Source organism: Castor canadensis, chromosome 3, assembly GCF_047511655.1.
Source record: "Castor canadensis chromosome 3, mCasCan1.hap1v2, whole genome shotgun sequence".
NCBI lineage: Eukaryota > Metazoa > Chordata > Mammalia > Rodentia > Castoridae > Castor > Castor canadensis.
Window position 1 is genome coordinate 50,586,401 of NC_133388.1, and position 25,668 is coordinate 50,612,068.

The 25,668-nt window shown below is 37.1% G+C and overlaps 1 protein-coding gene across 7 annotated transcripts in view; it reads right to left on the minus strand.

The window, feature by feature from the left end:
• Window positions 1-1,258: 1,258 nt before the first annotated feature.
• The window catches only part of Txndc16 (thioredoxin domain containing 16), a 120,587-nt gene continuing 96,177 nt past the window's right edge, over window positions 1,259-25,668 (minus strand). For all 7 annotated transcript variants that reach the window (XM_074067950.1, XM_074067949.1, XM_074067947.1 and 4 more), the window contains one exon: window positions 1,259-15,467. In XM_074067950.1, the coding sequence (XP_073924051.1) occupies window positions 15,199-15,467 (269 nt within the window). In that variant the 3' untranslated portion in view covers window positions 1,259-15,198. The remainder of the gene's footprint in view (window positions 15,468-25,668) is intronic.

Here is a 25,668-nt window from a genome sequence, read left to right on the forward strand (position 1 = left end):
ATAAGGGATAACCTAGTTGAAGAAGGTAATCAAAGATGGCTCTCTGAAGGAGACCACACCTATAGCTAAAGAATAAGAATGCAGAGTACTGCAACAGGCTCATGAACTACTAGGTGTGGTGGTACATGCCTGTAATCCCAGCTACTAGGGAGGCTGAGGCAGGAAGATAGCAAGCTTAAAGCCAGCCTGGGCAAAACGGTCGTGAGACCCTGTCTCAAAAACAAAACTGTAAAAACAAAGGCACTGGGAGCATGGCTCAAGTGTTTAGAGTTTAGAGCACTTGCTTAGCATGTGTGAGGCTCTAAGTTCAAACCTCAGTATCACCAAAAAAAGAAAAAAAAGCTTATGAACTTAAGCTATTGGGAGGTGACTAAAGCTAGATTGAATCCTGAATGGGAATCCTCTGGTTCTCAAATTTCATCATGATTGCCAGGCATCCCAGATATGAGGCTGTGGCTGTCTTTACTTGACTTGCAGTTCTGTTGCTATTACTTTGTTCCCACAAAGCCTAAAACACCTCTTTTAACTTTTTTCCCATGTGTCTGTATAGTAAGACCTTATTACTAGAGACAATCAAGAAGTCAATATTACTTGTAATCTAAAAACCAAACATGTTACTTGTTATGTTAACAGCTTTACAAACAAAGGTTGTGGTGTATGCCTGCAAACCCAGTATTCAGGAGGCTGAGGCAGGAGGATCACAAGTTCAAGGCCAACCTAGGCTACAGATTGGTACCCTGTCTCAAAACTCCAAAAACCAAAACCAAGCAAACAAAAATAAAATCCCAACTTTACAATTTGTGTAGGCCAAAATAATCTAATAGCCAAACTTTGGTTTAGGGTAAATCATATGTGTTTAACATTCAAATTTCTCAAATGAAAAGACACTTTCCATCTAATTATCTAATTCATACCATAACTCCTTTGAGATCTGATGATTTTTACATTATGACTGATGGAGAATTCATACTCTCTTCTCTTTCAGTTAGGGACTGGAAATCATGAGTCAAGAATCAAGATGAGTGGCTTAAACATGCTATTATCTCAATCATCTTCAAATGCTAACTTAATTTTTCCACAGAACATTGAGTCAAAATGAAAATCAATCACACACATTTTATGAAAATCAAAACTAGATCTATAAACTTTCAAAACCTGCTCATACCTGGTATACCGTTTGGTTCAGTCTTTCCTTCCAGTTGGGTCTCCTTAGTTGTCAGACTGCTACATGATATAAAAACAACACTACACAGACAACTACTGAAGAATGAAATTTACTTAAGTTATGGATTAGTAGAGGCACTAAGTTTCATTACTGTGCCAACAGTGGTGTGTAAACTAATGGTATTACAAATTGTGCAAAATTATTTGGGACTGATCTCTTACAAGAGATAAAAGTAAATTAAAAGTTTAGAATCCTGACAATTAGAAAGAATAAATTTTCAATTCACTAACTCAATATATAACATAGCTGATGCTAATGCATGCAGAATAGACTTGTGTTAACTTAAAAAGGCTGAACCTAAGTATCAATAAAGCTTCACTTTCAGCACAAAATTAGAAATAGAATAATTCTGCTTCTTTTTAAATCATTTTTACATTTACTTACATGTGCATACATTGTTTGTGCCACCTTCCCCCAGTATCCCCTAAACCTACTTCTTAATCTTGGACAATGATCTAAGCAGAAGAGGATGAATGAATTACCAAGTGTATCCATGCTCTTGGCATGTATTTTGTCTACTTTTGCTAGCAAACACCCTTATCCATCCTGAGGGAGTCATTAGACATGAAATATGCATGTTTTTAATTTTGCCAAGTCTTCCAAAACACATCTCTCATAAAATGAAGCTATATGTACTGCACTTTCTCTGCTTTAGTCATATGCCTGTACGCTCATATCAAGAAAGTTTGTTCATTTTAATTTGTTACTGACATCTGAGAGCTAGGAGGCAAAGGAGATAAATTTATGTCTCAGAGTATAAAGTGGCGCTTACAAAAACTGAAATATATTGCTCAATGGTCACAACTGTTTTGTATGCTTTGTTATTTGGGGTTTTATTTCCTTTTTGCCTTTTTTTGTAGTTATGAAACTCTTTGACAACCTAAAGAAAGTATGGGTCTAATACCCCCCAAAATACATATGTGCACATGTACTTTCTACTTTGCTTAACTGTATTATTGACCCCAAATAAGAAACGCTTCTTTAGTTATACAGTGCCATGGAGTGGAGGTCTACACAAGCAAGTATGCACCCTCCTACACAACTACTGCTGCATGCAGTTTCAGCACTCAGTTTCTAGCCTACCACGTACAAGGGTTGGTGGGATGTGGTCCTTAGTTCTAATTATCTTTCCTTCAACATTCTTAAATATTTTGGGATTTTTCAAAAAAATTTTAGATCACTAAACCAAAGGTGAGACCAGGTTCCTGATATTACAAATATTTACAACTCTCCTAATTAGTAACTATCAGAGAGTAATAATGACAATCTAAATAACTAAAACCACAGGAAACAGAAAAAACTATTCCACTTGCTAAATTTCACACAATATAAGTAAAATACAAGTAAGGTAATCAAAAGTATTTTTTCTCTTAAGATAGTTTGCTAAATCAATTTGTACCAGACACACACACACACAAACACATCCACATTCACATATACACACGAGCACATAGCCAAGATTTGAGATTACATGAACATACACAGAATTTAATATAAATTTTAATATTACTTATCATTGACTATGCCTTTCTTTAAAAGATATCAAGATTTTAAAATCCAAAAATATAAAACAAGAATCTGTAGGTGAATGATTTCATTTGGATATCAATTTTTTTAAAAGGTATAAAATGGTTTCTTCAACTAAAAGTTTAGTCTGTCAATACCTGTACTGACTATGTATTCAATACCTGTATACATGTGTATGAAAGAGCATTTGCCCATAGGATTATCCATTCAGAAAGTATAATATGTGAGTTGAAATGTATCAGAAAAGGAAAAGAAATCCTTGTTTTACAAAGACATTTGGGGGCAGAGAATGTAGCTCAGTGGTAGAATGCTTGCCTAGTGTGTGCAAGGGACTGGGGTTGATTCCCACCACTTGGAAAAAAAAAAAAAAGACACTTGAGAGCAATTAAAAATCACTAGTTTCTCTGGTGAACAAAAAGCTACAGACCATTTTCAGGGGGAAAGACCAACAGCAATGGACAAAGCTTGAACTCTCAGATTTCCAGGGAGGATAGAAAACTTCCTCTTCATGCAGTTAGAATTAGAGCAAGTGTTAACAAAATAAAGTCTGCTACACACTTTAAAAATATTCTCATACTACTCCAGTAAGGGAGCAAGGGAATTGCTAGAAATAACTCTGAAATGCTTTCCCACCAATACAGAACTTAATTATTTTTACAATCCACATTTGTCAATAATTATGAGAAGAAAGAGAAAAACAAGGAGACAAAGAAATCCATGTATATATTATTTTGTTCATGAGTTCTATTATGAACAAACACACGCTTTTAAAATTATATTCTTAATGTTAGACTTGATTTCTTATTCATTTACAATAACTGCATTTGGGGTGCTTCCAAAAAGCTTGGAAAAGCACAAGCAAACAGTTTATAGGTTTTATACATACTTTCAGAAACCCAAATTATCTCATGTGTTCCTATAAGAAAAGACCATCATGAATTTTTGAGTTCCTTCTTACACAATACAAAAATGCTTTCTCTTTGGAAAAACAAATAGTGCTGAGAAAATGCTTGCATTAGAGATGCAGAACTCAACCAGAAATGCCTTCCGGGGACTAAAGGAAGTGACCAAGTACAAGTCAGAACATTTAGACTGAAAAAGTTTCAAGGGCTCCTCCTGTCTTCAGTGTTTCCCTGAGGCCAAAGTCAGCTCTACATAAGACATAAGAGATATGAAAGGCCTTCCCTGAATCCCAGAGCTGGTAAAGTGCTTTGGGAACAAAATGGAAGACACATTCCTTTTCAGAAAACCTGAACAACTTGTGGTCTAGTGACTGGGATATGTTTGGGCCAATAATAGAAAAAGGGAGCATTTTTGGAAGGAAAACATTTATTGCATATGTAGACTGACAATGATAAAAAATAACAAAATAAACTTTAAAAGTTTTTTATAAGCTGGGCACGGGGGCACATGCTTGTAATCACTGAGGCAGGAGGATCTTGAGCTCTAGGCCAGCATGGGCTATATAGCAAGACTCTGTCTCAAAAAAACAAAAAGAAAACTTCTTTTATAGCCTCAAAGAAATACATTTTACCAAAGACACTAGAACATGTAATACAGATTTTGAGCACTATAACACTTGAAGTCAGTATTTACAGTATGCTAGTTATAATTTGCCACAACACAAATTCTCATTCAACATGTGGTAAGTGACAGCACAAAGAAATTATCTAAAATGTATTTCCCCAGGACTGGGTGCAATGACTTACCTATAAACCCAGCTACACAGGAGTTATAAATAGGAGGATGGTGGTCCAAGAGCAGCACAGACATAAAGCACGAGACACTTTCTGAAAATATGATGTGCAGCAAAAAGGGATGGAGGCATGGCTCAAGTGGTAGATCACCTGCACAGCAAGCTCCAAGCCCTGAGTGCAAACCCCAATACTACCAAAAAAATGTATTTTTCCCAAATTTGGTTAAAAAAAAAATCCTGCCATTAACTGGAATTTTTCTTGACGTCTGTCAAATAAGAAGTTGGAAAGTTCTGGTTTCAAATGTCCAAGAAGAAATCTCATAACTGTAGCTCAGTGGCTTTCTTTGGTGACAAAAACCAAGTAAAGCAATGTTACAGTCCATCAATACCACAAAATGGATGGTAAGTTCCAGTGTCTAGGCCTGCTTTAAGTCCCCTGGAATGTATTGTCCTCTCTCCTGTGGGTTCCTCTCCATCATTTACTATAGTCCTGGCTGCTGGGCTCTCCTACACACTTATAGAGCATCTTCATTTCCTCACTGAGAATAGAAAATGGAAACAGTTGCCACTCTATCTTCCTTCCTGGGCCTTGAGTGTTAACTCATTTTCTAAAACCTGCAGTTCCCTTGACATCCGGGAATTTATCACCCTAGGCAGGATGGCAACTGTTCTTTCAGTGATTTGTCTACAGCTGGGCAATTTACCACAGATTCTTCTCACCTGGCCTCTTACAAAGGAACAAAGGACAAACCTATCATTTCTGTCTTGTTCTCCTAAATTTCTGATTCTCATGCATACAAACAAGAAGGTAACACTCACATAAACATCCATGCTAGCATGATCTGTCCTCGTTCCCTGCTATCCCATAAAATGTTATAAATCTGAAAATTTCTGATCATTGTCACTTCATCTTCACCTTTCAAATTTTTTGAAGGAAAATTGCTCAAAGAGTTATCTTATATTTTTTAATCATTAATTAACATTCATCTCTATCCATCTTCCTTCCTTCCATCTCTGTCCCATTGCTCACCCAACTGCTCTTTCTAACTTGTGATCTGCAGGAAACACCCTTAACTTGCAATCAGCGAGGGGAGGGAAGGAGAGGGGAGGAAAAGGGAAAGGGAAAGGGAAAGGGAAAGGGAGGGGGTAGCAGAAGAGAAACAGGCTGTGTTCTGACCACAAGACAGGGGGAGGGAGTGGCAAGGCAGAGAAATAAAACTTAAAGAATTGAAACATATGAAGGTCACATAGCACTGAGGAAATGAAATAGCCAATGAAGTCACATCCAGTCATATGTGGGTTGAGCTTTGCTTTTTGCTTCTGTAACCTGTTTGCAAGACTACATAAAATGAGACCCCTTTGTTCTTGGGGCTCAGCTTTTGTACATGAGTCTGCTGGGTCTGTGCTGGCACAATAAACGTTGCTTCCTGCTAATCCGCCTCAGTGTCCTGTATCTCAGCTCGCAATTTCTCACAACAAGCCAAGGCATGATGGTATATACCTGTAATCCCAGCTATTCAGGAGGCAGAGATCAGGAGGATTTTGGTTCCAGTACAGCCCAGGCAAAAAAAAAAGTTAGCGAGATCCCCATCTCAACAAACAAGCTTGATATGGACATGGTAGTGTGTACCTGTAATCCCAGCTACATGGGAGCCATAAGTAGGAGGACTGAGGTCTAAGCCCAGCCCACAGCAAAAAAGTGTGAGACCTTGAAACCTTATCAAAAAACAAACAAACAAACAAAAAGAAACTAAAGCCAAAAAGGGCTGAGGGTGGGTGGGCATGGTTCAAGTAGCAGAGCACTTGCTGAGAACTGCAAACCCTAATACAATAGAAAGCAATGAAGGAAGACTTCTAGGTGAGGCAAATGAAGACTTGAGTTGGGAATCTTGATACCTTCCTAGTTTGTACAATGTTGAATCTGTTTTATAGTGATACTGTGAAAATTAAATAAATCAGTATATAGGAAAGGGCTTTAAAATGGGGAGGCCGAATACAAGATAGTATGAATCACATTTCAGTAGGGTGCAGAGTACAATAAATCCACTGTTAATCATTTCTGCAGCACCCACTACACACAGGATTTGAAACAAACGTATCAACATTGATGATCTTCTGAAATGTTCACAGTATAAAATCCCAGTTTACATCAGAATGCAATTTGAAAATACATAATGGGGTCTTAAAATCAACAAAATTTTTTTTACTGTCCTTTAAAATAAAAAAAAATCCAAAAATAAATTTCACCCTTTCTGACTTCTTGAATTCCACTAAGACTTCATAGTGGGAGTATGCTTCTCAAACTCCCAATCTCTGGGATACTAGAAAAACACCAGCACCCTCAATCTAAATCAAAGAAAGGGAAGCAATGTGCAGATATCAGTCTCCATCTCTGTCCTTCTCAGGGCTATGCTGCTTCTTGGAACTGCAGTAACTGAGACAAGGTGGGAGGTTTACCAGCTGAGGTCCCACTTGGGGCATTTTATATTGCAGGGGAAAAAATGGTACTTTTTTTTTTTCTTGGAAAAATTACTGCAGGAAATGACTTCTGCCCTAGAGAGTATCTGATTCCGTATAATTTCCAGGATAAAACATTCACTACAACTTTTAAGTCTCCAGAGGGTTTAATCTACTTAAGCTAATGCAAGCAGAGGGGCTGGCAGAAAAGGGCCATTACTCTAAAATGATTGTAATTACCACCTGGGGGGAAACATGGGCTTGACACTCAATCCGTCGTATGTTTAATTTAACTCTTTCATCAAAGTAAAAACATTAACATTTACTTTTCTGCTCTTGGGAGAAGATGGAGAGTCACCTAATAAACTTGTAACCCTAATTCATAACTTAGGATCCAGAGTCCAAGCTCATTAAGTCACTCTTTGCTGTAACTGGCTCCTGTTGCTCTTCAACTTCTCAGTCTTCTTTTCTGCAAATACCCTTCACTCCATATGAAACTACTGCTCTGGTTGTTTCTACAGGCACCAATTATTTGAGGCTTCTGTGCCGCCACCCACGCTCTTTCCTCTCCCTGGAAACTCCTTTAGCAATGGAATTTCTCTTCTCCTCAAAACTCAGATCAAGCATCCTCACCCCCCTGGAAACTTTTCTGTCCTTCAACCTGACTTAGCTGCCCCTCCTCTAGGAACCCCTAGCCTCCTCTGTAACTCTCTGCCTAGCACTTAGAACACAACAGAGGAAAAGTGATTTCCATGTCTCCCTCACACACTAGAAGCTAAGGCCCTCCAGGTAATGGATTTGATTTTGTGTGCCTGGCACTCAACAGGCACCACAGATAATTGTTGATGGTTGAAGGAATGAATGTAAATAAATGACATGGTTTAAAGATATGTTGCATGAAACCTCAAATAATCAACTTTGCCACCTGCAAGTATTACAATAAATGCATGTTTTCTAATTTATTGTGTAAGCCAATTTTTTTCCCATTTTAAGTGGAAAAGTTGAACTCCACTTCTCTGGTAAGCAAGTAGGCAATACAGAGAGTCACCTTGGGTGGTTTTACTTATTTTCTGAAGAGCCATTTGAATTGTTCTTCAATGGTAAGCAAATATAAGGCAAGATCCTCTGCCTATAGAAAAGAATAGATGGAGACCATCTCCTTTGGTATCCAAACTTCCCACAAGGGGTGACTGATTTACATAGGAATCCCTGAGTTTTGAGAGACTCAGCCAGCCAGAGTGTCACTGAACAATGCTTATAGCAGGGAAGGACAACAGAGTCCCCAAAATAACCCTGAGGATAGAAAGATATTAGAATTGTTGGATGGACCCAACACTGAGCTGATAAGGAAGTGCCACAAAAATCCTTAGTGAGAGATGGCAGATGCTGGACTCCTTCTGGGCACATTTGCACCACTGGGCAAGTGGCTACACGTGAACCAAGGTTGCTGGTCACTCAGAGCTGTAAGAATCAGAGGGCCCAGGTTTTCTCTTGGCATGGAGCTTCTCAGTGGAAGCTGTAGATCATCCTTACTGTTAGGACTGAGGTATGTCTGCCCACTAGTGACAAGAGCAAAGCAGAATAGTCACAGACCACTCCCTTTTCTCCTACTTTCCCTCCTGTGGATTGGCTACAGAATTTTCTGCTGCTGTTTCCCAGTGTAGAGATTGGAGAACCAAATATAGGACATAGGACTTGATTGCCTTCTCTTTTGGAAGTAGGAGTGGCTCTAGCCCAACCCTGTCACACAACCAAAGTCTCCAGGAGGGCTTTTGGTTTAGTCCTGTTCTCCTCATAAAATGGAAAAATATTTCTGGCATTACCCTTCTCCTTCTTCCTACTTTGACTATATTCTAGATGCTTGGGCTTCAGCAAGCATCGTACAGTCAAGTGTGAATAAGCATTTTATCATTGATAGTGAAACAAAGTTAGAGCCTAAGTATCATCATGCAGCTGCTGTATCTGCAGGGTACTCGTCACTTGAGTCACTGTTAGATTATGTGTCCCATGCAGAGAAAGCATTGTTTGCTTACACAATATCCATACAGCAGTCATATTTATCAGGCATCCGTAACACAAGTGATACCTAGACCCATGAGGGAGGTATTGAAAAAGAATGATTGCCTTCCATTACAGAATGGTGCTCTTCAGCACTGTACTCTGGGATGCCAAGGGGATATGGCTTCAGCCAAGGGGCCCTCTAGGTAGCTAATTTTAAAGTTCAATTTTGGAGAGCAACACTATTCCAAAAAAGCAACGTCAATGATCAAATGGGATAGATTCTTCCGCAACCACAAAGTAAAATATTTTAATGTTATATATGAAAAGAAAAAGTAAACTGAATTTCAGAAAAATGTGTCTTAACATAGATGCTATGAATTCTAAGAATAAAAAATGGAACATTTAGAAATCAAATAGAAACCAACTTGTTACTAGATTTACCATTTGTCTCTGAAATTGGGAAGTGGAGGGGGGGAACTAGTTATTGCATTTTAAACATTTATTTCTATTTATATATTATTTCAAATTTTTATTACATGATTTTATTACTTTGCTAACAGGAAAATATTTCTTATAAATGAACCAATGTTTCAGATGACATTTGTCACGTGCCTACTGTACATGCTCTCATTTAAGTCTCAATACTTTGTGGTGAGCGGTATTTTCACCTATGAAAAAAGGTGTGAGATTTTAAGTAACTGCAGTATATCACATGACTAGTGACTTGGAGTAAGCACTCGAAGATTCTCCCATCAGGGCTGGTGGAGTGGCTCAAGTGGTAGAGTGCCTTCCTAGCAAAGATTCTTCTGACTGAACCCAAAGTCCATTCTCTTATTAGTATGCTACGCTGGTTGTTATCTTCCAGATATTTCTTAACATGCAGGTGTTCTCAATTTTGTTTACCAAACATAAGAATTTCTCTAAGTGACACTTTTATTAGAATGCATTTAGAGAAACAATCTTCCAGTAGCTCCCCTAGCCCCAGATTAAAGGTACCTTTAAAAACAGCCTCTTATAATGTCTGAATAAGGATTTACTTACTGTTCACACTCATAGAAACCACTCTACAGCTGGCATGCTGTTAGTCCTATCTTGGTAACTTTTTGGAAAGTGATTTAAATGCATTAGCCACTCTCAGAATAAACCAGACATCCAGGAGTTTCATGCCACCATGAACAGGTTGGCTGGTTATGTTGCATTTCCAACATGGAAAGAAGTTTAAATGAGAGGAAAATTAATTCTTCAAAGGTAGCCTTCATAACTATATAAGATATCCACATGAGAAACAAAAAATCCAGGCTGCATTTAAGGTCAGAGGAAATGACTACTTTATTTGATTAAAAAGCTGATGTGAAATTCAGCCAATTCTAAGACAGGAGGGCGGTCTGGAATATTTCACTAGACTCTAGAGTATGCTCTCTGCGTTTTTTGTTTTGTTTTCATAGCTCTTGAGGCCTATGTAAGGACTTGACCCTGGGTTATCCAAACTAAATCTTGGGTAGGCCTCCATTAATAATCTTAGTAAAAGAAAAAAAAAACTTGTTTTAAGAGAATATGAAATTACAGCCTACAAACAAAGTGTTAGAACATTAATCACTCCTAAGTGGGAGAGAGGTCTGAATTACCTGCTTATTTAATAATTCATTACTAGGCCATTTTAATACTATATATATATATATTTTAAATATATATTTTAAAATACTAAATATATATGTTTAACACTTTCAATGAAGAAATATTATGAACAAGAAAGACTTTTATATATTACTTTCCCACTTAATGGGTGTGAAGAAGACTCAGATTTAATAATAAGAGCAATGTGAGGGCTGGGGTGGGGGCATAGCTCAAAGTGATACAGTGCTTATCTAGCAAGCACAAGGCTCTAACTTAAACCCCAGTACTAAAGGGGGAAAAAAAAAAGCAGTAGCAACAATGCGATGCCCAGATATTATCACAAGCACAGGTTCTACCCTCAACTCATTGAATCTGAATCTCTAGGTATCATTTTGTTATTTATTTCTAAATTAATTATATCATGGTCAGAGAGCATGTTGTGCATGATTGTAATTCTTTCAATTATTGGAATTGCTTTGTGGCCCATAATATGTCAACTTTTATAAATGTTCTGTGTGCTTGAAAGGAAAGTGTGTTCTGCAGTTATTGGATGAAGCTAGGTCACATTTATTAATGACAATGCTTAAATCTTCAATAACTTTATTTTTCTGCTGCAGTATTAATTACTATGATAAATTTGTCTATTTCTTCTAATTTTTGCTTCACACATTTTGATACCATGTTATTAGGTGATTACAAAATTATGACTATTTTAAAATACTGAATTGAACATTATCATTATGAAGTGACTATCTTTGATAATGCTTTTTGACTTAATGTCTATCTTATCTGATATTAAGGTTTTTCTGGCCAGCTTTCTCTTACCTAGAAACTTCATGGTATATCTTTTTCTACCTTTTTACTTTTAACCTTCTTATATATATCATTTTAACATATATCTCTTGAAAACATCATACAATTAATTTTTGTGATTATGTCTGACAAAATTTTAATTGGAACATTTGGTCTACTTGAATTTATTCATGGCATTTCAGATTAAATTACTTACCCAGTTGTTTTATGTTTCATTTGTTTTTTTCTTTCCTTCTTTTGACTAATCATTTTTTGTAGATAGTTTTTAAAATTCTCATTGCTTTAAAGTTTTCAACTCTTTTAATGGGTACTCTAGAAATTATAAAACACATATTTATTGAAACCTAAAATTAATGAGTAACTTTACCTTTTTTCCAGGGAGAACACAGAAACTACTGACTCTTTTTTTCTGCTTATACAAAATCACTGCATATGCTAATTTCATTGTTTGCTCATTGTTTTATGCTCTAATTGCAGAACATAAAACAATGAGCAAACAATGAAATTCAGATTTATCCACATACTTACCACTTTACTCCTTTCTCAGTCTATTTTCTGTTGCTATAACTGAACATCACAATCCAGCTGATGGTACTGGAAGTCCAAGAGCATGAGCTAGCATCTGCTTGGCCTCTGGTGAGAACCATGGTAGAGATAATCGTGTGGTAAGATGGAGCAGGCTAGCCACGGAGAGCTCACTTTTATAACAAAGTCATTCCTGTGATGACCCATCCATCCATCCATCCACTAATCCACTCATGATGGCAGGGCACTTGTGATCCATCACCTCCTCATGGTCCCACCCACAACTGAGACTCATTTTCAATGTGAGTTTTGGCAGAGACATTCAAACTATAGCTATTCGGAAATATCTTTATCATTTTCCTGAGAATATTTTCACTGGATATAAAATTCTAGGTTAGCAATATTTTTTTCTTTTACCCTACTGAAGATACCATTCCACTGTCATGTGGTTCAGCTATTATCAAACTGCCACTATTTTGAATGTAATGTCTTTTTTTCCTCTAGTGCTTTTTAAGATGATTTGTCTTTGATATTCTGTAGTTTCCTTGTTAGTGTGGATTTGTTTTTCTTTAATCTTCTTACGAATTTATAACCTTCCTGAATTTGTAAATTGGTATCTTTCATCATTCTGGAAAATTCCCAGTTAATTGTCTTTTCTGTCCCCTTCTCCATGTACTCTTTTTCTATTGTACAAGTTAATCTTTCTCACTCTGTCTCCTAGGACATTGCATCTCTTGTGTTTTATTTTTAACCTGTGATGGATAATCTTCACTGTCAACTTGACTGGATTGAGAAGCACACAGAAAACTGGTAAAACTCATCTCAGGGTGTCTGAGACCATAGGCAGAAGTCAGTGAACTGAATGAAGACGAGTCACTTGAACATGGGCAGAGTGTCATCTAACGGGCTGAGGGTCTGGCTGGAACAACCAGGTGGAAGCTGGAAGCCTGTACTCACACACGTTCACCTCTTGGACAGTTGTGCTTTTTACTGCTGCTGTCACCTGAGAACGCCAGACTCCAGATTCTTCAGCCTTTAAATATGGACTTGCTTCTAGAGAGACTGTCTAGATCAGCCTGAATCACTAGTCCATCTTGTTCTGAGTCCATCTTCAGCTTCTTTGACTTAGCAGTTCCTGTTCCTTCTGGTTCTCCAGGCTGCAGAGTCATTGTGGGCTATTCAGCCTCTGATGGTGTAAGCTAACTGGTTAGGTCCCTCTTTTTATAGTCTACTGGTTCTGTTCCTTTGGGAAACCCTAATACATCACCTTGTCTCTTTGTGGTGGTTTCACATAATTTTTATGATCTATCTTCCAGTTACTGTCCTATTTTTAACTATGTCTCATTTGAATTTTTAATTTACTAAATATTTTTTTACTTCTAGAAGTTCTACTTGGTTCTTTTTGAAGTCAGCTCTGTTGCTTTTAATATTTGCCAGTTTTTTTAGAAGTTATGTCTAAGTTTGACTTTTATTCTGGAAACATAAACATAATTGTTTATGTCTAATAATTTTATTATCTGAAATCTTTAGTGATTTGTTTTTGCTGGTAATTTTTGGTAGTTCTTATTCATTAGCATTCTGAGGTGGTACTAGGGTTTGAATTCAGGGTGTTGTGCTTACACCACCATGCCCAGCTTTTTTGTTGAAAGAAAGCTTTTGCTTGGGCTGGCCTTGAACTACAATCTTTCAGATCACTGAGTCCAGAGTTGCTGGGATTATAAATGTGAGTCACAGTCCCCATGCCCGGCTTAATTAGCACTTTAATGATTAGGCTGATAATGTTTTACTACTACAGAAAATATTAGAGTTCACTCTTGCATCTTCCATGTTAGAAATAAAAGTAAATGCGAATGAATGGGATGAGTAGGGTACTTCATGCTATAGGAAAAAAAATAGAGGAAGGGGTGCTTAAAATAGCAAGTGGTTTTTGTTACAATGAAACATATTGCATGGGTTTACTGAAATTCAGCTATAAAATTCCAGTGATGATGCAACTCAGATGTACTAGGCAAGCCATATGCAGAGAAACATAAAGAACAAGATACCCCAAGTATACCTTACAAGGATCAACAGAGTAGAGCCCTAAACAGGATGTTATCAACAAATGTCTAACAAAATGCATACAGCAACAGTGACACACACAACTGCTGCAAAAAATCTAACAGTGATTTTGAATGGAAAACCACTTTTTGGCTAATCTTTCCCATTCATTATGAAGATGAGTGGCCCAACAAGACCAACTGATCTGTCTAAAGCTTATCAAGGAGAGATTTTAGACATGGCTCAGGTAAGGGAGCCTCTCTTTTTGTGAGTATATAGCAGAATGTTTAATTCCTGTTCAGTCTGAAATTCAGCAATATAACCTACAGGAGACTTTAGGTTATGGGAGTTTAATGACTCCCTTAAAAATATGTTACTCTGAGTCCTTTTGGGAGATTACCTTATCACTTTCTAAAAATATTAAAGTTAATCTGTAAGATAAAGCTGTATCCAGATAATATAGGATTAATACCATCTATTATCTATTTTTAATATTCAATACTTTTTTCAAATGTGGTAATTGAGTAGATTCAGAATAGTTAGGGAGCCCACCCTGCCACAGGTTACCTTAACACAGAGTTACTCAACCATGGCACTACTGACAGATAATTCTTTGCTGTGGGCCTGTTACATAGAGGGTGACTGACAGAATCCCTGGCCCTCTACCCACTAGATGCCAGTAGCATCCCTAATCATGGTATCAGTTGTCTTCTGACATTACCAAATGTCTTTGGGGGTGGGGGGAATCTGAAAAATACTGGTTTTAGCATCATGACTACATAGGAAACACAAATGTAACTGCCAACTGTATGACTCTATTGTAGAGTCAACTGTGATTACACTACTGTTACATTTCAATTTTAATCCAAATATATATCATGACTAGAAATAAATTAATTATATTAGTTTTTGTCTAAGGCTGAGCTGTCTAATGTAATAGTCAGGCACAGCATATGACTAATGCACACCTAAACTATGGGCACTCTGTAGTGACAAATGGCAGTGAGTATAAAATATAATCTGTATTTTGAAGACTTGGTAGAGAAAAAAGTAAATCTCCCAATAACTTTCAGATTAATTAAGCTATTTTAGATATACCTACTGGGTGAAATACATTTTTAAAGTCAATTTCACTTGCTCATTTTACTTTTTAATGTATCTATTAGAAAGTTTTACACATGTAACTTGCAGTAGAATGCTATTGAATGGCACTTGTCTAGAAACTTGGTATGATTTAGTATTATTCCAAAACAAATAAATACAAGTCCCTGAAGCCAAAAAGAAAGGTGCTAGAATGAGCTCATAGCTCCTTATCATGCCTGAATGATTTTTCTGCTTGTTTAAACCAGTTATTTCTGTTCCAATGCTTTATTCTCAGTGTTTCAATGGGCTCCTTTCTGACTGCTGGCTTATCTTCTTCATGTTGTTCCTTATCACTCTCCTGCACATCTGATTCTTTGACACATTTGGGAACTTTCTTGGTGGGATTCTGAGATGTTGCAGCATCCATCATGCTTAGGAAATCATAAGCTGGCAGAGGAGGCTTCCACTCCTGAGCAGATAAAATGGCTGGAGAGAAAATACACCAAGGGTTATGATTAGGAGCTATAAAATCATCACATGATTATACTAGAAAGTGTTTTATTTTGAAAAAGATATTTGTAGGCACAAAGGCCTTGCTAGTTTTCTTATCTAAACAAAGCTAGATATTTTGAATGTTAATGTCAACACGAAACAGTATGTTTGTCATTACTTGCTGTCTTCAGTTTTTACATTACACTTACAATCTATGATTTTTCTACATAGAGATAAGCATTAATGTAGGAAAGAAAAGGTCATCATCTTAATCCCTTCTTGGGATTTAAGAAGATATCAGCACATGTAGTAAGATTCCACACAAAGACACAAATCAGAGTCTCCTAATCCCCTCCCTACTCCAGTCTCTATCTCCAAAAAAATGTAACTATTTCTTATAAATCATTCCAGAAAAAAAATTTGTAACATATATATTTATTTTGTTACTTATATAAGTAACTCACTTCTCAAGGTATTTTCTGCTTTTGAAGCTTTTGATTAACATTCTGTTCACAAACTTTATGAAAACAAGTTTGTTTTATAAAAATAATTACAGACAAGGAACAATTTTAAATTGTAGCAACAGAGAGTGATGAGATAATTTTTCTTCAATGAAGTTCATGGCAGTGAATCTCAACATCATTTAAAAATATTGGTCATTAGAAGATGAAAACTGAGTAAAGCGGTCAACACAAATGAGATAAATTAGCTAACCTTTCTCCATTTAGTAGACAGATTTTACAAGATAGTTTTTTAATTCAGTTGACCCATTTAAAGTATTTTGAGAAGTAAACTATACAAGTAAATGTGCAAAAGTAAACTTTTAAATAACAAATTCCAATGGAAAAAAATCTATATACTATTACATACCAAAAATAAGAGCAAGTGCTAATAAAATGCAAACTTAAGCATCTCTTATAAATCCAATCACATAATTTAAAAGCTTAGGAAATACACGTAAACAAGTAGAAAAGTTTAAAATCTGCATAGGTACACACACAGTATACCTACACTTATTGATACATGATTTCTTCACTCAGACTCATTTATGTGCAATCCTAGGACTTGATAATCAGCAGATTACTAGATTTAGGTTATCCAGGGAATTGATGTTTCAAATTGCCTAGCTATGTTATCAGATCAAAGAGTGACAAATGAATGCAGTATTTTTCTGAATATAATGAATGGATAAGGTGTAAAGATAACTGTAGTTTACAATATGCTGTTAAATGCATGTTCAAGTATCTTTAAGAAAAGTCTAAAGGATAGGAAATATTTAGCAATCTTTATTAATTAACTAATTTATTTATTTATTATTTCCTGGTGCTGGGTTTAAACTCAGGGCCTCATACTTGCTAGGCAAGCTCTCTACCACTTGAGGCATGCCCCCAACCTCTGCAATATTTATTTTTTTTAAAGTGAACACTACATTCTGAAACTAGTGGTATGAAGTTATGACAAACATGCCTGAAACTTAACATTTCAGTGCTGGCAATCACTTGCTAAGGGAAGTCTACAAAGGTCTAATTATTTTCAATTGTGAATAAAACTGTATTCTAGTCATGAGTAAATGATAAAAATGTTATTTATTGAATCATGGCTAATAAAGTACAACAGCTTGCATTTATTGAGCCTTTACTATAGGCCAGGCATTATCCACTTTATCTTTACAATAAGAGGAGCACAATTATTTTCCCGATTTTATGGCTAACAAGACCAAGGTATAGAAAAGTTAGGCAACTGGCCCAAAGTGTAAATCTCAAATAAGAATAGGTAGTGGCCACAATGTCACAGGAATAGAGATGCAGCAAGCAGATTGAGGCAAACACCTGTGGTGCCATGTTACACTTAGTTATTCCCAGAATGTGGGTATAACACCACCCTCCCTTTCTCACAGCATTGCTCTCAGTGTAGATCTGTCCCAAGATTGGTGAACTCTGGCCTCCTAGCACAGAAGGGAGGACCAAGACACAGAGAAGTGCTGCTGCACAGGTCACAGGAATAACTCAGAAACAGGAGCAGTGACACACAGAAATGAGCAAGCCCCTTGGAGTGAGATGACTCAAGCTACATGGTTGATTTTTGAAAACTTTATGCTAAGAGAAAGAAGCCAGGCATAAAAACCTTATGTTATAGGATTCCATTTACATGAAACTAATAATAGAGCTAGAAAGTAGATTAGTGGCTTCCAGAGGTTAGAGAGAGGGGAGAACTGGGGGTGACTGTTAATGGGTATGGGGTTTATTTTGGGGATGATGACAATGTTCTAGAGTTCAATAGTGAGAAAGGTTGCACAGCCTTGTGAATATACAAAGAAACCACTGAACTGTTTAGTTTAAAAGGGAAATTTTATGACATGTTGGTCAGAATTAAATAAAAATACTCTTTTTTTTTTTTTTTTGGTAGGACTGGGGTTTTAACTCTAGGCTTTGTCCTTGTGCAAAGCAGGTGCTCTACCACTTGAGCCACACCTCGAGTCCATTTTGCTCTAGTTATTTTGGAGATGGAGGTCTTGCAAACTTTTTGCCCAGGCTGGTCTCAAACCAAGATCCTCCTGATCTCAGCCTCCGAAGTAGCTAGGATTACAGGTGTAAGTCACCGGCATCTGGTTAACCATACTTCTTTAGTTAAAACAGCCTACCTCGACAGAAATTAAGCAAATCACCTGGGAAGAATGGGTGTGGCGCAATGAGTGGCCTTAAAGTATGTTCAAGTATCTGATTAAATATACACAAATATACAAAATGGTAATGTACACTTTACATGCTTGCTGAGATAATACTGAGTTAAAAGTTATACACCATAATTCTGTGTGTATACATATGTACACATATGCACATATATTTAAATATGTATACACATATACCTTATTTCAGTACTCTGCCATGAAACAGTGTCAAAATATAATGACATAGATCACGTGGTATCTAACAAAATCCTTCATAATACCTTAGGAGACTTTTTGTTACATCAGCTTTCACACAATTTGCTCAATAAGTATATTGATCTGGTTACAACACATTTACTTATTTAAATTACAGCAATATGCCTATTTGTGCCATAATTGTACATAAGTGGTCAATACTTAAGTAATAGCTAACATTGTATCCACACCATAAATGTAAAATTTCCTACATTTTCAGAAAAGTAGAGATTTTTAACATTCCATAAGCCAGAACCATAAATTCTAGGCAAGATCTATTTTCTTGTGCATCAAAATTCCAAATCTGAAAGAGAAAAGTTAAATTGTTTCTTTGTATAAGAAATGATCTTCTATGGAAAACCTTTAAAATTCTACTGTAAAAGCCATTAGAATAAATAAGATTAGAAAGGCTTTAGAATATAAAATCAATAGTGTCTTTATACCTTAACAATAAGCTATCAGAAAAAGGAATCTAGAAATCAATCTCAAAGAATCAAAAATTAAATCAAACACTTAGAAATAAATTCCAAGCAGGTATAAGATCTATACACTGAAAATGATAAAATATTAATGAAAGAATCTGAAGAAGACACAAATAAATAAAAGATATCCCATGTTCATGGATTATGAAAATTATACTGTTTAAATGTCTATACTACCCAAAGCAATTTACAGATTCAAAGCAATTCTTTTCAAAATTCCAACGGCATTTCTGATGGAAGTAGGGGAAAACAAACCTAAAATTCATAGGGAAGCACAAAAGATCTCAAATAGCCTCCCCCTTCACACATGCACACACACAAAAAGGCCAGATGAATCATTAGTTGACTTCAAAATATACTATACAAAGCCATAGTATGGTACTGACATAAAGATGGACATACTGACAAATAGAACAAGACAGAGGCCAGAAATAAATGCACACATTTACTGTTATCTCATCTGCAACAAAAGTACCAAGAGCACACGATAAGGAAAGGAAGGTCTCTTCAAAAAATACTGTTGGGAAAACTGGATACCCACATGCAAAAGAATAAAATTAGGCATGTATCTCAGCCCATCTACAAAAATCAACTCAAAATGGATTAAAGACTTAAAACTACTAGAAGAAAACATGGGTGAAAAGCTTGACATTGGTCTTGGAGAAAATTGTTTGGATATGACCTCAGTTGCACAGGCAATGAAAACAAGACAAATGAGAATCATTAGCTTTTCTATACACCAACAATGAACAAATTGAGAAAGAATATATGGAAACAATTCCATTTATAATAGCCTCAAAAAAAATCAAATACCTAGGAGTAAACTTAACAAAGGATGTGAATGATCTCTACAAGGAGAACTACAAACCCCTGAAGAAAGAGATCGAGGAAGACTACAGAAGGTGGAAAGATCTCCTGTCCTCATGGATTGGTAGACTCAACATAGCAAAAATGGCTATACTACCAACATCAATCTACATGTTTAATGCAATTCCCATCAAAATCCCAATGACATTCATCACAGAGATTGAAAAATCTACCTTAAAGTTCATTTGGAAACACAAGAGATTGCAAATAGCCAAGGCAATACTTAGCAAAAAGAGCAATGCTGAAGGTATCACAGTACCTGCCTTCAAATTATATTACAAAGCAAACAGCAATAAAAACAGCATGGTACTGGCACAAAAACAGACATGAAGACCAGTGGAACAGAACAGAGGACCCGGATATTAATCCACATAACTATAACCAACTTGTCTTTGACAAAGGCACCAAAGACATACGATGGAGAAAAGACAGCCTCTTCAACAAATATTGCTGGGAAAAGTGGTTATCTACCTGCAAAAAAACTGAAACTAGATCCATGTTTATCACCCTGTACTAGTATCAACTCAAAATGGATCAAGGTCCTTAATATCAGATCCAAAACTCTGAAGTTAGTATAGGAAAGAGCAGGGAATACTCTGGAAGCAACAGGTATAGGCAAGAATTTCCTCAATAGAACCCCAGCAGCTCAGCAACTAAGAGAAAGGATGAACAAATAGGACTACATGAAATTAAAAAGCTGCACAACAAAAGAAATGGTCTCTAAACTGAAGAGACCACCCACAGAGTGGGAGAAAACATTTGCCAGCTATACATCAGACAAAGGACTGATAACCAAAATATACAGGGAGCTCAAAAAACTAAATAATGAACCAATAAAGAAATGGGCAGCTGAACTAAACAGAACTTTTTCAAAAGAAGAAATTCAAATGGGCACGAAAAAATGCTCACCATCTCTGGCCATAAAGGAAATGCAAATCAAAACCACACTAAGATTCCTCCTCATCCCTGTTAGAACAGCTATCATCAAAAACACCACCAACAACTGGTGTTGGTGAGGATGTGGGGAAAGATGAACCCTTGTATACTGCTGGTGGGAATGCAAGCTAGTGCAACAACTCTGGAAAACAATATGGAGGGTTCTTATAAAACTAAACACAGATCTGCCATGTGATCCAGCAATCCCACTCCTAGGGATATACCCAAAGGAATGCGACTCAGGTTACTCCAGAGGCACCTGCACACCCATGTTTACTGCAGCACTATTCACAATAGCTAAGTTATGGAAACAGCCAAGATGCCCCACTACTGACAAATGGATTAAGAAAATGTGATATTTCTACACAATGGAATTTTACTCAGCCATGAAGAATGAAATCTTATGATTTGCAAGTAAATGGATGGAACTCAAGAACATCATCCTGAGCGAGGTTAGCCAGGCTCAGAAGACCAAAAATCGTATGTTCTCCCTCATACGTGGACTTCAGATCTAGGGCAAAGGCAGTAATGTTGGACTTGGGTCACATGCTAAGGGGAGAGCACATACGGGAAGAATGGGGATAGGTAGGAAACCCAAAACTTGAAAGTGTTTGATGTGCCCACTGCAGAGGAGTTAATACAGTAACCTTAAAACAACGGAGGTCAATATGGGAAGGGGTCCAGGAGGTAGTGAAGAGATCAGGTAGAGATGAATCAATTCAGGTTGTAATACACATGTGCACTGAAGCAATGCTAGGAATCTCTCTGTATAGCTATCCTTCACTCAACTAGCAAAAACGCTATGTCTTTCTTATTATTGCTTCTGTCTTCTCTTCAATAAAATTGGAGAAAAGGGCAGAACAGGTTCTGCCTGGAACCTGGAAGTGAGGGTGGGGGGGTGGGGGGGGAGGAGGGAAGGGGGAGGGGAGAAATGACCCAAACAATGTATGTACATATGAATATATGAATAAAGAGAAAAACACATTCAGGAATAAAAAAAATTCAAACTAAAAAGCTTCTGCACAGGAAACAAGAGAATGAAGAGACAACCTACATGATGGAAGAAAATATTTACAAATCATACAACTGATAAGGTGTGAACATACAAAATATGTAGGAGACTCAGACAACTCAGTAGCAAGAAAATAACCCAATTAAAAAAATGGGCAAAGTACTTGAGAAAACATTTTTCTAAGGAAGACACTAATGGTTAACAAGTATGCAAAATATTCCCAACATCACTAATCATCAGAGAAATGTACATTAAATCTTTTTTTGCTTTCTTTTTGGCCATACTGGGGTTTGAACTCAAGGGCCTCATGCCCTTGAGTGCTCTATTCTTAAGCCATACCCCCAGTCTGAGAAATGGAAATTGAAACTACAAGGAACACTTGTAAGAATGGATTTTATTGAAAAGATAAGTATCAGTGAGGATGTGGAGAAAGGGAACCCTTGAATAATGTGGTTGAGAATGTAAATTAGTTCAGCCATTATGGAAAACAGTATGGAAGTTCTTCAAAGAATTAAAAATAGAACTATATGATCCGGCAATTCCACTTCTGAATACATATACAAAGGAATTTAAATCAGTATGTACAAGAGAGATCTGCACTCCCATGTTCATTGCAGCACTATTCATAACAGCCAAGATTTGAAATCAAGATTTGAAACCCGTGTCCATCAAAGGATGGATGGATGAAGAATGTGTGGTATATATACACAATAGAATGCTACTCCATCTTAAAAAAGGAAATCCTGTCATTTGTGACAATGAGGATGAACCTGAAGGTCATTATATTTAGTAAAATAGGCCAGGCATAAAAAGACAAATGCCACATGAGTTCACTTATATGTATAATCTGAAACAATCAAGCCAATATTAAATAAAATAATCAAACTCACAGGAGGAGTAGAATGGTGGTTTCCAGGGGCTTGGGGTGGGGACAGGAAAAGGGGAGATGATAAAGGGTGCAATCTTGTTGGGGGAAGTAAGTTCCAGAGATTTGTTGTACAGCTTGCTGACTATAGTAAACAAAAATGTATTATGTACTTGAAACTTGATGATACCAACTGTAAATGTTCTCGTTCCAAAGAAATGATATGAATGACAGATATGATAATTAGCTTGTCTTAATCATTCTACAAGATGTACATATATCAAAACATCATGCTGTGGGCTGGTGGAGTAGTGGAGCGGTAGAACACCCGTCTAGCAAGTGCAAGACCCTGAGTTCAACCCCTAGTACTGCCAAAAAAAATCATATTGTATACCATACGTATATAGTTTTTCTTTTGTCAATTAAAAAATAATTCTAACTCTAAAAGAGATCCAGGTTAGAATCTAAGCTTTCTCATTTAACCAGTTACTTAACTCTTCTACAGATAATGCTTCATGTGACTCTTGGGAGAATTAAATGATAATTAATGATAAATCACTTAGCACTGTGGTAGATACCTACAAGGCAATCAATAACTGTTAGCTATTATTATTATTATTATTGCTAAATTTAATAAAATGTAATACAGTGATTTCTGTAAATTTAATAAAATGTAATACAATGGTACTTTTTTCTGCCATATAGGCTTCTTGTGAGGATTAGAGAAAATAATTAATAAAACACAGTTTTTGCTAATTATTATTATAATTATTAAGGTTAAACACAAAATGATCATTAGGCTAGTATTTCATTAGGTGTAAATGCTTCCATCAAATATTTATGTATATAGCTTAGATAGAATTATTGTAGAGTTTAGATGAAACCACTACAAGTTTGATTAATACCTGACAATGCTAGTAACTACATGGACTTTTAGTTACATGGTTACTTGGAGAGTCAATAAAACAAGCTAAATCACACATCTGACACATCAGGCAACTTGGTGAAGAGTAGGTGCTCCGGAGTTACACTATTTGGTTTGAATCCCTACTTTGGTATTTACAAGTTATTTAACCTCTCTTTGTCTCAGTTTTTTTCATCTGAAAAGTAGTATGATGACAACATCCAGAACTCTGGGGTTGTTGTGAAACTAAATCAGACAATCCCTGAAATGTAATTAGCACCATGCCTGGAAAAGAGCACATGCTCTATTAATATGGACTGTTATTTTTATTCAAACAGTTTTCTGTAAAGTAACTGGTCTACAATGTAAAAGCCACTTATATCATAGTCAAAAGGGTATACCCACCTGATCAACAAAAATAAATGTCAAGGGAGAAACAGAGAAGACAGCTTCAGTTTGAGATACAAATTTTTAGAATACATAGAACCAGAGTTTTATACAATAATAATGTACTGTTCATTAAATGTTTTCACTTTCTGTTACATCATATATTTGTTTATAGTTACAGAAAGAAGACAAACTGGCATGCATATGAAAAAGCTGCATGAGAACTGTCTTCTGAAATCTAGTTTTAACTTTTATAAAAACAGCACGAAGGACTTACCCTTCAGTAGGTTAATGCTCCACTGTAATAATTTTTAAATAAATAAATATATTACAAAAATTGAATCTTTGAAGATACTGTTACAGAAGCAATATAGCCTCATACCTTATGTTGGCAATAATGGCGCTGATAGGTTTCATTTCTTACTGCACCCTTAAGCTTCTGTTTTCCAGGGTCACGGTCCTGCCTCAAGTCTAGCTTGAATCCTCCTTCTGCCCCAACCTCCAATCAGCATGAACCATAAGATCCTAACCAATCAGATCATGCTGAGTCCCACTGAGGGGTATTTAAGCTCCTGCCCTTCCTGCTTCTCTCTTTTGGCTCTCTCTTGGCTCTCTCCCTCTCCCACCTGGCAATAAAGAATCTCTTGGCCAGATCACTCCTCTCTACGTGGTCACTTTGGGGCCTACATTTCCAACATTTTGGTGCCATGACTCGGATGGGGGCTCCCCACTAATCCTGGTGGGACCCCCATTCTGACTAGTCCCATGGCCACCCTGAGGACGTGACTGGCCAGGACTCATCCTCCTGATCGTCCTGCTTGCATCCAACACTGGACATTCTTTGGTGAGTCCACATACCCTTCTCCGGCTCCTTCTGCAGTCTTTCCCTTCGGTGTCTCTGGGGCTTTCAACACTTCCCCTGTTTGGCTATCTCTGGGTGGCTCAGGCAGCAGAGGGATTCCCTCAGTTGTCGGGCTTGGATCCATTTTGTCGTGGGTTTCAGAGACCCCTTGTCAAAAAGCCTGGGCCCAGGTGACCCATAGCCCTCGGCCATTCGGCCCAGCACACCACTAGAACTCAGTGATGACTGATTCTCATGGGCCTATGCTGTTGTTGGGTATTTGTGCTGCGCTGGGACGCTCCACAGTACATAATATCCCCTCTCCCATTACAGGACCAGGTCCCATACGATGGGTGCTTCTACAACCTCTTTGCCGTCTGACTCCCCATTGAGATGCCTCCTCAATAATTTAGACACCTTGGGTTTGACCCCAGATATAAAACCAAAAATTTAATCCACTTTTGCACTCAAATCTGGCCCACTTATCCTTTAGACAACCAAAGTCACTGGCCCCTTTTCGGGTCCTTAGATCCCAACCTTTTATGGGACATATAACTACTGTGAGCGATCGGGATGATGGGGAGAGATTCCATTATGTCCAAGCCTTTTCATACCTCCATCTAAATCCAGCTCTCTGACTTGAAACCCTCCCTCTATACTTTCTGTTCGCCTGCACAGATTCTATCAGCCTGTAAACCAGTTTCTAAATCAGCCAATTCCTCTCCAAACCTCCTCCTTCCCCACGTAAACAGACTTCTTGCACTGCTTACCATACCTATCTCCTCCTATCTTCCTGAAAAACTTTCCCTGTCATGGAGTTAAGCAAGCCACTCCTTGCCAATTCTGGCCTCAAGGTGGTTCCAGCTCTGGAGAGCTCATGCTCCCTTCCTGTGGGCTGAGACAAAGCCCCGGATTTATTTGGCAACCGGAGAGTGGAGGTTTCGTTTTTGCTGAAAACCTGCCAGTACCAATCAATGG